General features: G+C 42.8%; 1 protein-coding gene across 1 annotated transcript; it reads left to right on the top strand.

Moving 5' to 3' along the window:
- Positions 1–371: 371 nt before the first annotated feature.
- PARD6B (par-6 family cell polarity regulator beta) lies at positions 372–18895 on the top strand. The gene is made up of 3 exons (XM_047770873.1): positions 372–788; positions 5800–6022; positions 15714–18895. Exons 1-3 carry the CDS (start codon positions 723–725, stop codon positions 16541–16543), a joined length of 1119 nt encoding a protein of 372 aa, XP_047626829.1. The 5' UTR covers positions 372–722; the 3' UTR covers positions 16544–18895.
- The last annotated feature ends 729 nt before the right edge of the window (positions 18896–19624 follow it).

Genomic DNA, 19624 nt, shown 5'->3' with positions numbered 1-19624 from the left:
CGTGCGCAAACGGCCAACCCTCCCTAGCTCGTCTCCAGGTGCGCTCGCGCTTCCGGCCAGTGGTCCCGGGGCGGAAACTCCGGAGCGCGCGCATGCGCTTTCCAGCTCTCCTGCTTGGTCGAGAGAGGAGGCCCAAGGCTTCAGGTGATCCCGCCCCTCCCTCGCAACGCGGGACCAATTGTACGGCGGTAGGCGGGATTTTCGAGAAGGCGGCCCGCCCATGCGCTTCGCGAGGCGTGTATCAATTGGTTGGCGCTGAGGGCGCAGGTGCGCGCTTCCCATTGGGTGTGGGCGGAGCGCGAGCGACCAAGGCGTCTACGGAGGCTGCAGGTGAGCGCGCGCACGAGCCGCGGCTTTTGCCCGGCTCGAGTGCGCGCGCGCGCGGGCTCGCGGGGGAGGCGGCCGGGAGCGAGGCTGCGGCGCCTGTCTCCTCTGCTCCGCCTCCTCCTCCTCCTCAGCGTCTCCGCCGCCGCGGAGGCCGGGAGGGAGGGAGTCGCGTCCCCGCCTGCAGCGCCGCCAGTCCGACCCTTGGTTCCGCCGCGTGAGGATCCAGTCGAGCGGAGCTCTGCGCAGAAACCCGAGCTGCGGCCGCCCCACTGCAGGTGCCTGTGAGGAGGCGCCCGGGCCGCAGCCGCGTCGCGATTCCACCCGCCGCGCACTAGCTCCCTGCGCTTCCAGGGGCGGCCCCGCTGGAGGAGGCCGCTGAGGGACCCTGCCTCAGGATGAACCGCAGCCACCGGCACGGGGCGGGCAGCGGCTGCCTAGGGACCATGGAGGTGAAGAGCAAGGTGCGCGGGGCCCGGGCTGGGTGGAGCGGCCAGCTAGATGGGGACTGGGGCCGGGGCCTTGTGGGGATGAAGGGGACCGACTGGGGCCTGAGGGAGGCCAGGGGCTGGCCAGGGCCGGCCTTAGGAGCTGCCCGGGGGTTTGAGAGGGTGGGGGACGCAGTGGTGGGTTTTGTAGGTAGAAGAAAGTGGGTAATAAACTTGCTGAGAAAGGGGCGAGGGTGGGGGCATCGTATCTGCCCCTGCCCCAGGTAGGAAAAAGACCAGTCTCCTTCCATAAAAATCGTTCCTGTTCTAGGATGGGAGCAAGGGCCGAGGTCTACCCGAGGGTGGGAGACGTTTGAGCGTAGCGTGGTACGAAACATTTGGAGGAATTCTATCTCCTGGCCTGTGAGTAAAGGGTATTTAGAACACCCATGGTCACAAAATGTTACCTCTTTCTGTGGCTCAAGGGTGCATCGAGTAGTGGTGAGAGAGCCCAGGGAACTTAAGAGCCCTTCTAAAGTTAGCTTTGCCCCTCCTGCTAGGGATTTTTCTAGCTCTAACTTTGGCATGCATTTAATCTATAAAATTAACACAATCTCTACTTTCGTTAGCCCTTTACAGTTTGAATCTGGGTGCTCTTTTCATTCCATCATGCTACCTTTTCACGTCAAGTGTTTTCACTCTGGACCAATGGTATGTCAGTCTGCTGATAATTACCTCGGTAGCCACGGAATTCCTAAACTGCAAGGCTCCCTGAGCAGGATAGCGTATGAGATTAGTAAGGGAATGCTTTCCAAGGGGAGTTTTGAGCTGGAATTTGAAGATGATCCCCCGCCCCACCCCCAAACATGAATCGAAGAGCCAAAAGGGACTTAGATAATCTAGTCTGATTCTCCAAGAACATGAGGAGCTCAGAAAGGTTATGACTTCGACAAGCTCTGCTTTTTATGACAAAATCTTAAAGCCTTTTTAAGGATAAGGTTTAGGCTTCAGAGACTGCAAAAAAGAAAAGGGGCCGGGCAATGTGTGGCATTGGGAAGATCAAAACACATGAAGGAAGAGGAGAAAAGTAAAACCGTATCAACTTAAAAAATAATGAAATATCATTGAATGTAAGATTACAGGAGGAGAATGCAAAATCAAGGGGTGATTTTCAGTGCAGTAGTAGAGTAAGGAGCCTGTGGATAGAATGGTTTCTATTATCCAGAGTTGATAAGTAAAGTTCTGTAAATTGCTGTAACTGAGATCATTGCGCTAAGAATATCTACACTTTTTTTTTTTTGTCTTTTTGCTATTTCTTTGGGCCGCTCCCGTGGCATATGGAGGTTCCCAGGCTAGGGGGTCCAATCGGAGCTGTAGCCACTGGCCTACACCAGAGCCATAGCAAAGTCGGATCCGAGCCGCGTCTGCGACCTATACCACAGCTCACGGCAACGCCAGATCCTTAACCCACTGAGCAAGGGCAGGGACCGAACCCGCAACCTCATGGTTCCTAGTCGGATTCGTTAACCACTGCGCCACGACGGGAACTCCTACACTTATTATTAACTTTATTTTAAAATGTAATTTTCAGCCTAACTCCTGTATCAGAATAGGCACTAGTTTCAGAAACTGTTCTGCTTAATAAGAATATAAATGTAATTATGGCAGTTTAAGGAATACACTTTCCAGTGTCCTCCATGGAACTGCCATAGCAAATTGAAGTAACATGCTTGAACTAAGTTAAGAATAACTCAAAATATATAGAGCTTTCCCTCTAGCAGTGTAGTGGTGGTAGTGGTTCCGTGCCCAGAGCTTGAACCTTTTCATGGCATTTCTGTTTTAAATCTAGTTTGGGTTTGTGGGAGTTGAGGTTAAGAAAAGAAAAACACTTATGTTATTGCATAATCTTGAAATTCAGTTTGCGGTCCTAATCGTGGTAGCAAGTCTTTAATTTTTTATCATTGGAAAAAAATGAGTAAGGCTTCTAGGTGCACTGATAAATACAGTCAAGTAGTAATTTATCTCTGGGACTCGGAAACCTTGAGCTCTTGGGGACTGGAATTTCAGGCTTACTGCCCTTCTCTTCTGTCAACTGATCTGTGATTTTTTTCCCATACTATGTATTTTACTTGTCATTCTAGTGAATCATGTCTCTTAAATAGAATTAAGGCATTCTGAGAACCTGCATCTCATGAAGTGAGGTCCCACTCGAGTTCCAGCTATTGATAAATAGGCACAGTGCTGTTTTTAGTGTGTCTTGACACCTTGTGTTTTAAATATGCATTTATTTTTAATGGATTAAATAAAACACCTGGCATCTTTGCCCTTTAAAAAATATTTGGACAGATGTGTGAAACAATACTTCCTTTTTCACTACCTTAGTGATATCACAACTTTTTACAAAGTTGTTCTCCAGGAGCTTGTAAGCACAACTAGGTGATGTCCAGATCACCTTTCAGGATCTTTTTCTTCTGCACAGAAAACAGTATCAACTTTATTATCTTTGCTCATGGAAAGGGAAAGTAGCACAAGTAATGGATAATACAAATATAACTATAGTTAAGTTGCCATGCCAATTACCATGTGACTTTTCTTTGGTAACTGATGTATCATCCTGTTTCTCCAGAGTTGGAAAAGCTCTTAATCAATAATCAAGGTGGTGTCCTTTAATAACCTTGGGTTATTAAAGACTTGGAATAGTCTTTGGTCTGTACATTTCCTAATTATTATTTGTGGGCAAACAGAATCTTAAAATTGTTTGCATTTCTAGAACATACCAAAAGATGCCGGGAGATGGATGTCCACACACATTCTAGGTGGCTAGGACAAGCTACACAGGGCTGAAAAATGTAAATGGTTCACATAGTGAATTATTGTTGATTGGGTCTTTATTTTAGTATTTTCTTCATGTAGTAAAAAGTTCTCTTAGACCTTTTGTTTTGCTGCAAGAAGCATAACAATTTCTCTCTTTTTTTTTCTGCTAACATTGCAGAAGGGCACATTTATTGTGAAGCCATACAATTTTCCATTGTTTTTATCATAACGTTTAAGCAAGAGAAAAAAATGTTGAGCAAAGAATTTTTATCCAAAAGCTTCAGCAAAAACACTGAAGCCCTAAAATGTTCAGTTAATAGAACTTACTCCCATTCACCAGAGGAAGTAATAAACCCTGGGGTGAATCAGAAAGCACTAGGATATTGTGATACCAGAATGAAGAAAATGGAGGAGAAACTATGACTTTGGATAACATCATAAGACAAACTGATATCAAGGGTGTTCCCAAGTTGTTATTTACTTTGAAACGTGAAGGTGTGACTAAACTTTTTGAGAGCTTTAAGTATGAGTCACCTTATTTTCTTGACAAATGTTAGTGTTTATGTTTCAGGAATGTGTTTTGGAAACTTTTAATTTATTAGAAGTAAGAGGCGGTTTTAGTAAGTTTTATTTTAATTTAAAACTAGTGGGTAGTGTTGGGGTAAGCAAAGCAGATGAACTTCATAGATGTAGCAACAGCACTGAATCCAGAGATCCCATGGGGTCCTTGGGAGATGAATTGACACATTGTAACCTGAGCAAATTATTCTGCTAGAGACTCTGCTGAAGGCTGTCTTAGTGTACATTAGTGTTTCTTGCCAATAATAGATATTAAGAGGAAAAACAAGTTCAGTGGTCAAACACATTTGGCAAACATTTGTTTAAAAATTTTTTTGTTTTGGGAGTTCCCGCTGTGGCATTGCGGGTTAAGGATCCAGCATTATATGCAGCAGTGCTGATTCAATCCCCAGCCTCGTGCAGAGGGTTAAGAGCCTGGTGTTGCCACAGCTGTGGCATATGTCGCAGTTGTGGTTGAGATGTCATCTCTGGCTGGGAAACTTCTATGTGCCTCAAGTGTGGCTGAAAAGGGGGGAAAAGTTTTTGTTGTTTTTTGTTTTAATCAACCACAGGACTTCACAGAGTTTTTAATAGCTGATCTCCACAGTGATTCTTGAGAGCATGATTATAGTTATGTAGCATTTCCCAAACGTGTGTGACCGCGACACTTTTTGAGGAAGGCTGATTAACCTTTCTTTGGTTTTCATGTTCAAGGCAACGCCAGGCTACTCCCCTAGGAAGTCACAGATCCTGTGTATTACGGACTGGAGGAAGCCAGTCCTTCATGTTGAATAAGGACTACTTAAATAGTTTGGCATTTGGAGAGCAGAGGTGTCATTGTAGAGTAGGGAAGCAGACCTGAGAATGGGAATTGCGAAGGTAAGCATTGGGCCTGAAGGAAGTGTCATCCTCCCTGTTTGTGTGATCCCTTCAAACCACTCGTCTAATTATTCTCTTGATGCACTAATTGGTGAGCTCTGGTGCAGGCCCGAGCCTTGCTTTCTCTAGGGCCCAGGACTGTGCCAAGCACATAAACACCTCTTGCATTAATTGGATACTTGTAGGACATATATTTAATATACAAATAAAGCTGCTTTTTTTGAACATTAGCATGGGGAATATCCTTTTTATCTCTAGGCCTATTTCTGATATAATAGTCCTCCATTTGTGTCATACCTTAATGCCAAGACGCTCAAAGTCCTTTTTGTACCTGTGGCTGTTAATTCTTGCCACTTCCTGTGACATTGTTATTCCTTTTATAGGGAGGAAACTTAGGTGCTTTTTGCCAACAGTCAAAATAAAGACTTGGGCACATCTTTGTTACCCCACGGTCTGAGTGACGAGGAACTGCTGTCAGGATCTGGGCTGCAGACAGGGTTTGTTTGAGCTGAGTCACTCTGCAGGACAGTCCCCAGTGAGACCCGGGTACCCTGGGGATTCAGATGAGCCTGCGTCTCTTGAAGGGAATGCCCTTCGGAGATGGCAGCCATGAGAAGGCACATTCCTGTGCCTGCCTTGTGTTGGTTTCTCTCCAGATAACGAGGTTTCCGACAGATGTGTCATTGGAACTGTCTTCTTTATTAAGGGAGATATTTGCCTATGGATTTTTCTATGATGCATTTTTAAGGTTGGTCCTGTTAACTTTTTTTAATTAATATGTTTATTATATTTATAGTTTGGAGCTGAATTTCGTCGGTTTTCCCTGGAAAGATCAAAACCTGGCAAGTTTGAGGAGTTTTATGGATTACTGCAGCACGTTCATAAGATTCCCAACGTTGATGTTTTAGTAGGCTATGCAGACATCCATGGAGATTTGCTGCCCATAAATAATGATGATAATTACCACAAAGCTGTTTCAACGGCCAACCCACTGCTTAGGATTTTTATACAAAAAAAGGGTAAGTACCTCTGTTTAGAAAAATTGTTTTAGAAATAGAAGTTGCTGGTTTTCCTCATTGATAAGGATACTCAGAGTTTACGACAAACTTAAATGAGTCGACCTTCTGTATGACTCTTCTCTTACCACATTAGCTAACAAGTGGGCTGAGACAGCTGAGCTGTTACTGGTGTGATTAACATCTTTAGACTTTTCACTAAGTGTACTTTTGAAAGTTTGTGGTTTTAAGTACTTTATAACCTCTTTGATTTTTTTAAAAAAATGGAAATTAGGAGTTTATTAAATCTTTACTTTATTGAATGGAATTTTATCCATTCAGAAAGACCTGATTGAGGACTTCCCGTTGTGGCACAGCGGAAACGAATCCAACTAGGAACCATGAGCTTGCGGGTTCGATCCCTGGCCTCGCTCACTGGGTTAAGGATCTGGTGTTGCTGTGAGCTGTGGTGTAGGTCAAAGATGCAGCTCGGATCCTTCCTTGCTGTGGTGTAGGCTGCCAGCTGTAGCTCTGATTCGGTCCCTGGCCTGGGAAACTCCATATGCTGGGGGTGTGGCCCTAAAATGCAAAAAAAAAAAAAAAAAAGATGTGGTTGAGCGTATGATTTTGAGTCAGAGAAATTTTCTTTTTTGATGGCAACTAATTTTGAAATACTGTATTTACTGTTTAATAGGTACCGGAGGGAAAGTCGTGTATCCCTCTGGGCCTTAATGTCTTTATAGAATGAACATACTATCTCATAGGATTACTGGAAGTTTAAATGAGCTATAGGCAGTGTCCTGGCATGGCATAGGCCTTTCTTTTTACAATATTTTTCACAGAAGTAACAGTTAGTTATCTGGAAAATTAGAGAGCAAGTCATTATTTTGGAGGAATGTAAAGATTGGTGTTAGTGTGCAAAATAACATGTGTAACAATGTATTTTGAGTCCTAAAACTTCCTTTTTTTTAACTTTATGAACTCTTCTGTGTTTGTGTGTCTGTCTGCACACGTGTGTAAATAAATGGTGTGTGCTGTTTACTTCTTTGTCTTTGGTAAATGAAGGTTGGGAAGAAGGTTGGAGAGTGGCAAGCCCAGTATTGGTGGGATAATTAAAGTCTGTGTTTGTAAACCAACCCTAAAAGCTGTGTGAGAGAATGGGTAGGAATTACCCTTGAAGGTGAAGAAGATAAGCATTGGACCACTCCCAGGGCTTAGAAATTCCACTGATTGTCATCTTTGCTTTTCTGGGTTGGAGGAACTGAATTCCACCAACAAAATATACCTCCAAGGGGTAGGGTAACTTTTATCCGTATCTCTGCACTGTTTACAAAATACCTGCAAACACACAAATTCATTTTCCCAAAGACCCCTGAGATGGATTTCCTAGATGTGTAATGGGCGTGGTTCAGTTAGGGTGTTACTTCAGGAAGATTCATTTGGCCATTCGGGATGAGCAGCAGTCTTAGACGAGAGAGCAAAGAGCAGGCCGCTGAGAGACCCGGGAAGCTGCCCCGGCAGGAGGCCAGGTGAGGAAGATAAAGGGAAGGTTTTGAGTCACTGTGCTTTGCGGGTGATGGAGAGTTGAGGAGACCAACAGGAAAGAGCTTTCTGGTTTGAGCCCGACCGATCGCAGGGACGGTGCCATAAAACAGGCACAATTTGGAAGAGAGACTGAGTTGGAAAGAAAGTTTGTTTGGTTTTCGGACAAAAAAAGCTTATCTGGCTGGTAGGAAATCAGAGATGGTGGACTGCAGCTTAGGGTGGAAATCCAAAGGCTAATCAGAGAGTAGAAAGAAAGTCTGCACAACAGTGATAGTTGAAATTTTTGATGGAGACCAGGGATAGTTCTTAGAAAGCTCTGTGTAGAATGTTGGAGAAGGAAGAGCAGCAGTAGAGAAGGACAGAATATTTGAGTAGAACTTGTCCTTTTAAGCAGAATAATTTAAATCATTATTATTGAAGAGTAGGCCTTTCTTTTTAGCAGTTGTAATTTTCATTACAAAGTCAGTTGCTGTTTGAAATGGATATTACATGTAGAATGGCTATTTTTAAATTACTGCCATCTGACAAATTTGTTGAATTATCCCCTTTGTTAGAAAGATTGCAGGTGCTGGATTATACCAGCACATGTTTTCCTTACAGGAACTGTAACACTTCCATGATCATAGGATTAATCCTAACATCTCTTAAGGCTGCTCATCTCCTGTTCTTTACACTGTAGACATAAATGTCCAATACAATTAATAACCCTCAGAATTTGATTTAGAAATAGATGGTCCATTCAACAGAAAATTTTTGTTTTTAGAAATATAAATTTAAGGAGTTCCTGCTGTGGTGCCACAGAATTGGCGGCATCTCAGCAGCATGAGGACACAGGTTCAGTCCTCGGCCTGGCACAGAGGGTTACAGGATCTGGTGTTGCCACAGCCGCAGCCGGATCTGGTCCTTGACCCAGGAACTCCATATGCCCTCGGGCTGCCAAAAAAGAAATATATATTGAATACAAATATGGCTTAAGCACAAAATGGAAGTCAGTTGATTCACTCCTGCTTAAAACCCTCCAGTGGCTTCCACTGCATTAAGAATGAAATCCTTGGAGTTCCCATCGTGGCACAGTGGTTAACGAATCCGACTAGGAACCATGAAGTTGCGGGTTCGATCCCTGCCCTTGATGAGTGGGTCGGGGATCCAGGGTTGCTTTGAGCTGTGTGGGTTGCAGACGTGGCTCGAACCCCGCGTCTTGGCTCTGGTGTAGGCTGGCAGCTACAGCTCCGATTCGACCCCTAGCTTGGGAACCTCCATGTGCCGCAGGAGCGGCCCTAGAAAAAGCAAAAAGACCAAAAAAGAAGAATGAAATCCTTCCTCCGCTGCCTCCCCTCCTTCATTCTCCCACTCTCATATTTCAGCAACTGCACTGGTTTCCTTTCTGTCCCTCAGATTCAGTGAGCCTGTTACTGTCTCTGTGCTTCTGCACTTACTGTTCCTCCGTAAAGAAGGCTTTTCCTGCAGCTCATTCCATGCCTACCTCCTCATCCCTCGGATCTCAGCTCAGATAACTTTCTCAGTGGGGCCTCTTCTGACCACCCCCCTCCCGCTCGGACCCCTCACCCTCCCACCTCTACCAGATTATCATCTGAGACCTGGAATGACCTTATGGAAGTAGAGTCAGTGTGTTTCTTGTCTGTCCCACAGAGTTACATAATGCCCTGAGTTCTTGGTGTTACTTCTTCTCATTTAAACAAAGCTCAACAGACGCTTAAATAGAAAGCTGATTTTATGTAAACTTTAATGAACATTAAGTTCAGGAAATGAATATAAAACATGACATTATGTATAGTTACATTTTACTGCTTAATTATAACACATTTTCTGTTTTCTCAGCCTGTTGCCTCCAATTTAGGACTCAGCAGAGCAGCAATTGAAGTTAATATGGCACGAGGTGATTTTTTTAAAAGACAAATTTGAAAAACATTTACAATTTTAAAACCCTGTTGACCCTTTAAAATCTGGTACACTCTACCAAATAAAGTTCTTTTCAAGTGACAGCTCACGATTGAAGGCATGAACTTGACAGTAGTGTTGTTGCGTATCTTGAAAAGTTTTATGTTTTACAATAATTGACTGTTAGAGGAAAAACCTCAGACTCTTATTTCCAGGGTTGTTATCGTGGAAGCAAAAACAAAACATAAAACCTGCTATCTTAAAAGTTATTTTCAGAGAGGATTCCCAGGTCCTCTGCCAGCTCCTGTCCCCTGTTGCTGTTTAGTCTCCTCCTTTATTTGAAGGAAGAAGAGAAGGTACAAACTGGAATTTTCCTTCTTTTGTTGTTCAGGTTATTATTTTGTGACAATTTTAGAAGATATTTAAAGGCTGTATCTTTAATTAAAGAAAAAGAAAAAAAAAACAAAAAACAAACCTCAAGTCATTCGTGCAGGGTGGAATATAGTCAGGGAAATGTGTATTTTTTAAAAGCTTCCCAGCCCGACAGGATGATCAGCCAAGTCTGAGGCCCATTGATACGCATGGACTCTTCGCAGATCTGATCAGAATATCTATGCCATGACTTCTCACTGTGTCACTGTCCATTTTTGTACGCTATCAGACAAATATATGTGTCTTAGGTTTATTCAAAGGAGTATGTTGGAAACACCAGAAAGGCCTTGCTTTAAATCTTATCTCCCTTAGGATAGGGCCTTGTGGCCCAGACACCTATAACTGGGCAGCTACTTAAATCATCTCTTAGAACTTTACTGTGCAGTGGATGTTATTTGGGAGATGTATTTTGAGGCTGTATTTTAGTGAGTCAGGGTTCAGGGTTTAATTTAGAAATGGTCTAAGGGACATACACATTTAAATAGTTGTTTTGTTTTTTTTTTTTTAAGTTTAACAAAAGGTATGGCCCCAGAAAATTTTTAAAAATTAAATAAAAAGAAATTGTGGAGTTCCCATGGTGGCGCAGTGGTTAATGAATCCAGCTGGGAACCATGAAGTTCAATCCCTGGCCTTTCTCAGTGGGTTAAGGATCCGGTGTTGCAGTGGTGTAGGTCGCAGCCATGGCTCAGATCCTGAGTTGCTGTGGCTCTAGCGTAGGCCAGTGGCTACAGCTCTGATTAGACTGCTAGCCTGGGAACCTCCATATGCCGAGGGAGCAGCCCTAGAAAAGACAAAAAAAAAAGAAGAAGAAATTGTGAGAGTTCCCTATTGGCTCAGTGGGTTAAGGACCCAGTCGCTGTCACTGCTATGGTTTGGGTTATTGCTCTGGTGTGGATTTGATCCTTGGCACAGGAACCTCTGCATGCTGCAGGCGTGGCCAAAAGAAGAAAAAAACAGGAAATTTTGGAGTAACATCTCAAAATATGGTGTCAGTTGCTTGTGACAGAAACCTTTGTGTCACCTTTGACACATACCTGGTTTTCAATCATTTGCCAAGCGTATTACACCTGTGTTCCAGTTATCTTTGAAACCTAATTCCTTCTCTGCTGCCTCTGCTCCAGGCCAGGTACCATCCTAAATTACTGCAGCAGCTTCCCCTTCCCCCTCGGGTCCCTTTAGTTTCAGCCAGAGTGAGCTTTATAGAAAAACCAAATCTTTGGTTTTCTTCCCTTTGCCCTGAGGCTGAAGTCCACAACCCTCCCCACTTCCCTGGAGGCCCTGTTCGTCTCAGGGCCCTGGCTGTCCTGGCGTGGCTCACACGCCTCCCCTCTCCACTCCCACCCTGTGGTCCCTTCCCCTTCCCTCCAGGGTCTGTATCTGTGGCTCCTGGAAGTTCTCCTCCCCTCTGCCTGATTGGTTTCTTTTCCAGTTTCAGCATAAGCCTCACTTCCCTGGGGAAGCCTTGCCTTAGCCTGCAGACCCGGCTGGGTTCCACTGACATACTCCCTCAGCCCAGGATACTTCACAGCTCTTGGCACCTGTGTAATAACTTAATTGTTTCAAATTCATTGTTAATTGGCATCTCTTTTAGTCTGTAAGCACCATGAAAGCAAGAACCTTAGCTGTTTTAGATCTCAGCGCCTGGCCGCATAGTATGGGTGCTTCTTAAATATCTGGCAATTGGTTTTTCTTATATTAGGAAGTGAAGGAATCTGCAGAACTTGAATATTGTTTTAAGTGATGTTGAATCCTTTTAAAATTGCCATTTCTAGGAGTTCCCATCGTGGCGCAGCAGAAACGAATCCGACTAGGAACCATGAGGTTGCAGGTTCCATCCCTGGCTTTGCTCAGTGGGTTAAGGATCCGGCGTTGCCGTGAGCTGTGGTATAGGTCGCAGATGCGGCTCGGATCCCGCGTTGCTGTGGCTGTGGTGTAGGCCGGCAGCTGTGGCTCCAATTCAATTCCTAGCCTGGGAACCTCAATATGCCATGGGGGGAAGCCCTAGAAAGGACAGAAAGACAAAAAATAAATAAAATTGCCATTTCTATCTCATTTAACCATTTTGGATGAGAACAAGGGTTGGCAAACTCAGGCTTGCTGGGTGTTTGTTGTTGTTTTGCTTTTTAGGGCTGCACCCGCGGCACATGGAGGTTCCCAGGCTAGGGATCGAATTGGAGCTGTAGCCGCCAGCTTACGGCACAGCCACTACCAAAGCCAGACCCGAGCATCATCTGCGACTACACCACAGCTCACAGCAACGCCGGATCCTTAACCCACTGAGCGAGGTCAGGGACTGAACCCACAACCTCATGGTTACTAGTTGGATTCGTTTCCGCTGCTGCACCATGACAGGAACTCCGTTTTGTAAATAAAGTTTCCGTGGAACACAGCATGCTCGCTCCTTTCTGTACTGCCTATGGCTGCTTTGGCAACAGAGACCGTATGACCTTCAATACCTAAATTATTTGCTTTACAGATTGTTACAGGAGAGGGTTGTCTACCCCTCAGAACAATTTCAAAAACTATTTCATTCCTCCCTGCCTTCCTATTGAACTTGAAATGGGTCATAGTCTTGAACTTTCTTGATGCCTCTCCCGTGAACTGGTACTGTTTTGTTACTGTGCAGGGATGCTGATGGGACTTATATAAAGCTTTGTTTCATTTGTTTTCAGGTTTGCTTTTTACTCACTGTAGGCTTTTCTCTTCTGTATCTGAGCTGAGGAATGAGATAACCAGAGGTTTTGGAATTAACGTTTAAAGAGTAGGAGGCTCAGAAGGAGGGCCTGCAGGGCTCCCTCCTCTGTGAGTAAATAGGAAGTGAGACGTCCACTGTGGCCGTCAGGGGCATTCCAGGTAGAGATCCTCGCCTGCGTCGGCTGGCTCAGATGGTCAGGCGTGGATACGGGAGGTCTCGCTCTACAAGCCCGTGTCACATACTGGTGCATAAGCCTGGGGTTATACCGCGGAAGGCTGCCGTGAGCCGGGCTACCAGCTTTGCGTCTCATTCTGCGCCTCGTACTTGGACAGACACGCTCGGGTGAGATGTCAGCCCCATCCCCTGTAGATACTCACCTTTACACTTTAAGCCAACACCCTGCACCCTGGCTTTCTGCCAAAATATTTCTTTTCCCAGTGGCTGGAAACTGATTAGCTAGATGGGGGAACAAAGGTGCCTTTGTACTGGGGCATATTGCTTTTGAGAACTTAGTAGAGAGCATTCAAACAGGGTTTGGATGCGATGCCAAATTATGCAGATTTGGGGGGCTTTTTGGTCAGGTTTCCCAGGAATAGGTATGTAGGCAACTTAGTTTTGTTCTCCGTTTGTATGAGATGGTCTGGAATGTCCCTTAGAAAAAGTGTGTGGGCTTTCTTCATTGATTGTAAAACAAAAATATATAATTTTGAATAAACACATTCAGTAGAAGGCTGTTGTCGATAGATCTTTGGCAACATTTTGCCCAAAAGGTTCCTTTGTCAGTGGATTTCTTTCCCAAGCCAAATTAGAAAGTTCCTGTCTTTGTAAGAATACAGTAAACATGTTTTCTTCATAAATGAATAAAAATTATCCACGAGTGGGGGGGGTATGCCAAAAAATAAATAATTACTGGTCTTGTACATTTATCTGAAACCAGCTTTTGAAGAGTGTTCCAGCAGCATGAGAAAGGAATCCTCAAGTTCTCTGTCCTCTGACACACGGCAGACACCCCCTAACATTCGCCACGGGCGTTGACGGCCCAAGGTCTTGGCCTAGTGAGAACACCGGGGTCCAGACTTTCATCTGTAACTTATTTCGTACCCTTAGTTTCCTGCTCTATAAAGTAAAGGTAGTAATACTTATCCCCAGAGGGGGCCCTGAGCATCCGGGGACAAGAGGATGTCGCAGGAAGCCCTGCAGCCGCGGTCCAGCGATGTTGCTGCTGTCTGTCCGCAGCGGTGGCCGAGACTCGAATTTAAACAAGTTCTTGAGGGGCGGGGGGCATTTCGTCTCTTTTATTAAATATTTTTTATCCTTGGAGGTTCTGACTTCTTAGTTTATCACCACTCCAGTTATTTTTGAACCGTGATTTCACATTTTGTGCCTCCTGTTGATTCCGTCTCCTCTCATTCTCTGATGAGAGATGCTGTTTTAGACTGGCTGCCTCCAGCAGAGCAATTTAAGAAGACCTGGTTTTAGGTGCCCTGCTTTTGCCTTGTTTACATCAAGATTATAAGTTGCTGGCTTGGAGAATGAATTCAACCCCCAGGCATTATTTTCCTCAAACAGGTTTTTGTTGTTACTTAATTAGGTGTCAGCATTTAAAAGTGGGAAGAATTTTTTACCGGGGGGGGGGGGGGGAAAGCCCGAGACTCTCTTACCAATTGAAATGGCCACACAGATTCCTGTAGTCCACGAAGCAAAGCTGCCTGGAGCAAGGAGCGGCTGTGCCTTTAGCTAAAACAGGGGCTCTGCTCTGCTGAGAGTCCTCAGCCCTCACTGTTGTCTTTGACCCGCCACTGAAACAAAATATCATTGCATTTTAATGTTTTTCACATAGTGAAGAAAAAAGTTAAAAATTGTAACACCTCAGCCTCTTTCAAGATTGGAAAAACAAAAGATTAAGAACTGCTCCAGAAAACTGAGGGAGAGTGTATCTGCAGAAGACCAAAATCTCTGTGTTTGATATGCATTCATTTAATGGCATTATCATTTCATGAGTATTATCTGCTTTGTCTAATTATAAGCAGACTTCAGATATATTGTGGGTTCGGCTCCAGATCACCGCAATAAAGCAAATATCATGATAAAGCAAGTTACATGAATTTTTGTGCAGATTATAATGCAAATATGTGCATTTTGTCTTAAAAAAAGTACATTATTATTTTAAAAAAATTTTTTTTGCTAAAAATGTTATCCATCACCTGAGCCTTCAGCAAGTTGTAATCTTTTTGCAATAGTGAGATCAAAGGTCACTGGTCAAAGAGCATCATAACAGGTATAATAATTTTAAAAGTTTGAAATTTTGCTAGAATTAACAAAATGTAACCCAGAGACATTGAGCAAATGCTCAATGCTATCGGAAAAATGGTGCCAGTAGACTTGTTCAGTGCAGGGTTGCCACAAACCTTCAATTTGTAAAAGCCACAATTATCGGAAAAGCACAATAAAAAGAGGTCTGCCTGTACGCTGTCTGCCCAGCCTCTATTATAGGTATTTAAGCTTCAGAAGTGCCCAGTTTCATGTCCTTGAGTCGAATGTAATAAACGTGCAAATCAGAGGTTTTTAAACAAACATAGGGAAAATACTGTATAAATAATTTGTTTTAGGTGGTGTTTCAAAATGTGAGGCTCCTCAGCATGTCATTTGCCATATTCCATGGTGCTGAAACTGTTGAGCTTTATCAAACTTCAACTTTTGGTAAAGATTTTTATAATGATACTTGAGAGGGCCACCTAGTGTTTTTTTTCTGGTATAGCATATCTTACTACTGCACTCCTTTTTTTTTTTTTTTTTTTTTAAATGGCTGCACCTACAGCTGCAGCACATAGAAGGTCCCAGGCCAGGGATTGAATCCCAGCCGTAGCTGCAGCAATGCCAGGTCCTTTAACCCATTGCACTGGGCCAGGGATTGAACCCATGCCTCTGCAATGACTAGAGTCTCTGCAGTCTGATTCTTAACCCACTGCGCCACAGCAGGAACTCCTACTGCACTGCATTTTGATCTGATTAGAATAAGCTAATATTTAAGTTTGTTTATGTACCAAATATGTTTTTGAGTTACCCTTTCTGTACAGATTCCACTGAAGATGAATGAGTGTTTTAACAGCATTTTTGTAATTATTCTATTTTATTTTTAAACAGAAGAAGCGGACTACAGTGCCTTTGGTACAGACACACTAATAAAGAAGAAGAATGTTTTAACCAATGTGTTGCGTCCTGACAACCATAGAAAAAAGCCACATATAGTCATTAGTATGCCCCAGGACTTCCGACCTGTGTCTTCTATTATCGATGTGGATATTCTTCCAGAAACGCATCGTAGGGTCCGCCTTTATAAATACGGCACTGAGAAACCTCTAGGATTCTACATCCGGGATGGCTCCAGTGTCAGGGTGACACCGCATGGCTTAGAGAAGGTCCCAGGGATCTTTATATCCAGACTTGTCCCAGGAGGTCTGGCTCAAAGCACAGGACTATTAGCTGTTAACGATGAGGTTTTAGAAGTTAATGGCATCGAAGTTTCAGGGAAGAGTCTTGATCAAGTCACAGACATGATGATCGCAAACAGCCGCAACCTCATCATCACAGTGAGACCCGCGAACCAGAGGAATAATGTCATTAGGAACAGTCGAACTTCTGGCAGCTCCGGCCAGTCTACTGATAACAGCCTCCTTGGCTATCCTCAGCAGGTCGAGCAGAGCTTTGAGCCCGAGGATGAAGACAGCGATGAAGATGACATCATCATTGAAGACAGCGGAGTGCCGCAGCAGATCCCTAAGGCTGTTCGTAACACCGAGAGCCTGGAATCCTTAACGCAAATAGAACTCAGTTTTGAGTCTGGACAGAACGGTTTTATTCCTTCTAACGAAGTCAGCTTAGCACCCGTAGCAAGTGGCACAAATACCGAATTTGAAACGCGTGCTCCGGATCAAAAACTGTTAGAAGAAGATGGAACGATCATAACACTATGAAACCATTGTTTGAGTGTTTTCTGAATGAAGATGCCGTGGAGACTTGTAAATTTGGCTAGTCTAACATATATACCTCTGAACCAGTGATCTGGGATAGGCATGAAAAAAATAATAGTGCAAGCTTCACATGTTATTAAAATAGTAGTTTGATAATTAATATAAACCAGTGGGTCAGAGGTGAATTTAAGTCTAAAGGGGGCCTTTGCTAATGAAATGACGTGCTTTTGCTGTCTTGTCTACAGAGCACTGGATGTTAGAGCACATTCCCAGAACCGAGCGCGGGGACGAGACCATTTCTGTTGGAAGTGGTTACATATTTAACTTGCTGTGCAGAGCCTGGATAATTTTCCCCTTAACTGTATGTTTTAAAATTCTAATGTGAAGAAGTCTATCTTTGGTACTTTGGGGACCTCAGCTCCTATGTTCCCTGTGTTTTATCTTGATTTTTTTTCAGTGTTGTTCCTCTGTTGCTAATTTTAGCAAGTAATATTTTCCACTGCTTTTTTCCCTAATTTCTAAGAAATCAAACCAATGGACTGATTTTAGGAGTTGCTTCCCTCATTATAAAGCATGGAAGCTATGTTCCTGAAGTAAGAAACGCCAACAGATGTTCAGACCCGCCTTTGTCCCTCCCGTAGCTCTTGTCTGTATCATCTCATTCCATTCGGGTGTAGGTGTAGGTTACAGCGTCAGAGGCAGTTCCATCCACTCTGGTGATACGGGAGGCTCTCTCCCTTCACTTCTTGTTCTCATTCCGAATCTCGTTGGAAACCATTCCTTTTGTTGTTTGTGTGTTTCGTTGGTCTGCTTGTATACTCTTAATGTACTTGAGTAGTGTCAATTATTTTTGTTTAAAAAATGCACCCAAATTAAGAGATTTTACACACAGGACAACCTTGTGCACTTTTTATATGAAAAATTTGGGTTTTCCTTAATGGGATTTCTAGGAACACTGCCTACACTTTATGAAAATTATGTAGTATTCACCTTTGACAGGTAGAGTATATCTCAATTAATTTTGTGAGGCTATTTATTCCTTTCCAGTGCATCCACTTAGAACAAGATAAGAGTAAGGCTGCTAACTTTCATTCCTTGCCTGGTTTCGTTGTCTGAGGGCCACAGGCACTACAGTTTGCTTGTATATAGAGACGAAGAATAGTGTGAACCACGTGAGTTCCTGTGGCTTATGGATATTTCTTGCAGAATTATTTATTGATTAATTTTATGGTAGGGCTAGAATGGATACCTTATAACAATTGTGTGCTATTAAAACAATGAAGAATCAAATGACTCCGTTTTGAAGGATATTTTCTCAACGTGGTAAAAATATATGAAGTAAGATCTTGCTTAAATGAAGATCACTTGACTCAGAATACTTCAATGTATTTTGTTCACATTACCACTAAATATATTATCACTAAACTATTAACTGCACGACATTATGTAATACAGTGTACTTTTTGTTGAATTCATTGAAATTCTTCCACTTATATAACCACTTTTTTTTTTTAATGGCATTCCAGGTTTAACATTCTGTGAGTTTTATGAATTTGACTCTCGAATGACATGTTATTATGTAGAAGGTTAAATCTCATTTATAAGCGGTGCAGGGGTTCAACATTTTAAGTAAAAAATACTTTTTCACATACTACCTCTATCTCTTTCTCGCTCTTTTTTTTTCTTTCTTTTTTTTTTTTTTTTTAAGAATTTTAACATCAGTACTTTTCTCTTAGGGGAAGAAATATTTCAGGGCTTGACTTTTTGTACAACTTTTAACTGTAAAATACAGATTGTCTTCTATGTATTCATGAAAATGGAAATCAAAGCTGCTAGTGCTTTTTATTTTAATTATCTCGCTAAGGGTATACGTCAACAGTCTTTTCAACTGGATCGCTCATTTAAATTATTGGTGAAATAATTGATTACTTAGCCATATTGTAAAACCAATCAGTCTTGGTTATACAATAAAATGTCGGTTCGTTGGTAGTCTGAATTAATTTCAAGTGTACCTTATTAACAAAATATCAGTGGATTCAGCATAAAATTTTATTACTAAATGTCAGGCTAACTGTGAATTTTGTTCTGTATCTTAAGTAAATTTATGATAATGTCCTCATGAGCTATCAACAAAATATATGTACTTTTGTGAACTATGGATTTTCTAATTAAATTTTACATGCGACATGATTTTTACATGAATGATACTTTGTTTAAACTATCAAATGTCAGTATTTTACTACAATTTTATTATAAAATGTACATTATCACTAAATGAACTTTGATTTTAAAAATCAAATTAGCTTTAGTTGTATATTATTTTTTACAAATAAAGATAGACTTGTATAAAGGCTACTTTCTTGCTTGCAAATGTATGAAAAGTCACCTGACAAATATTTACCAAGCGCCCATTCTAGGAAATGGGTAGGGAGAAACTGCTAAGTTGTAACAAGGTGCTGACTTTCTGAACTTAATTTTTAAAAGACAAGCACCAAATTGTATGCACATTTACTGCAACTACCTATGAGCATATGGTTATGGACTGGAAGATAGTATTTAAAGTGAAATTCTGGGCGTTCCCTTTGTGGCACAGCGGAAAATAATCCAACTAGGAACCATGAGGTTGCGGGTTCAATCCCTGGCCTCGCTTGGTTAAGGATCTGGCGTTGCTGTGAGCTGTGGCGTAGGTCGGCAGCTATAGCTCCGATTGGACCCTCTAGCCTGGGAACCTCCATGTGCCATGGGTGCGGTGCTAAAAATAAATAAAATAGAGTGAAATTCTGATAACACGATACCCACCCAGAATTATCGCTTACATTAAGTTTATTTGAAACAAGACAAAAGTTGTTTGTAAAGTGACAGTTAATCTTCCAAAACTCAGATTCACTTAATTTTCCTTTTACTACCATCCTATGTATAGGTACTGCCTGTATGGGTTGGGTTCAACTTAGATGGAACAATGTAAAAACAGGCCTGAGGTGAAACATGCCCTCTTCCTGAGCCATGTCTAATCCCAAATTAGTCACCTTGTCACTGACTCTGTGGAGCTCTGCATTAATTCCTCTGCCAGCCCATGTGCCGGAT

Source organism: Phacochoerus africanus, chromosome 3 (genome assembly GCF_016906955.1).
Source record: "Phacochoerus africanus isolate WHEZ1 chromosome 3, ROS_Pafr_v1, whole genome shotgun sequence".
Classification (NCBI taxonomy): Eukaryota; Metazoa; Chordata; class Mammalia; order Artiodactyla; family Suidae; genus Phacochoerus; species Phacochoerus africanus.
The sequence above is the reverse complement of the archived record's forward strand: the minus strand, read 5'-3'. Positions and strand labels throughout refer to the sequence as shown.

Bases quoted from the DNA above. Each gene is read 5' to 3' on its own strand.
- PARD6B (XM_047770873.1), top strand. From the start codon at position 723: ATGAACCGCAGCCACCGGCACGGGGCGGGCAGCGGCTGCCTAGGGACC. The intron at 789-5,799 runs GTGCGCGGGGCC...TTATATTTATAG, and splicing joins CCATGGAGGTGAAGAGCAAG to TTTGGAGCTGAATTTCGTCG. The intron at 6,023-15,713 runs GTAAGTACCTCT...ATTTTTAAACAG, and splicing joins GATTTTTATACAAAAAAAGG to AAGAAGCGGACTACAGTGCC.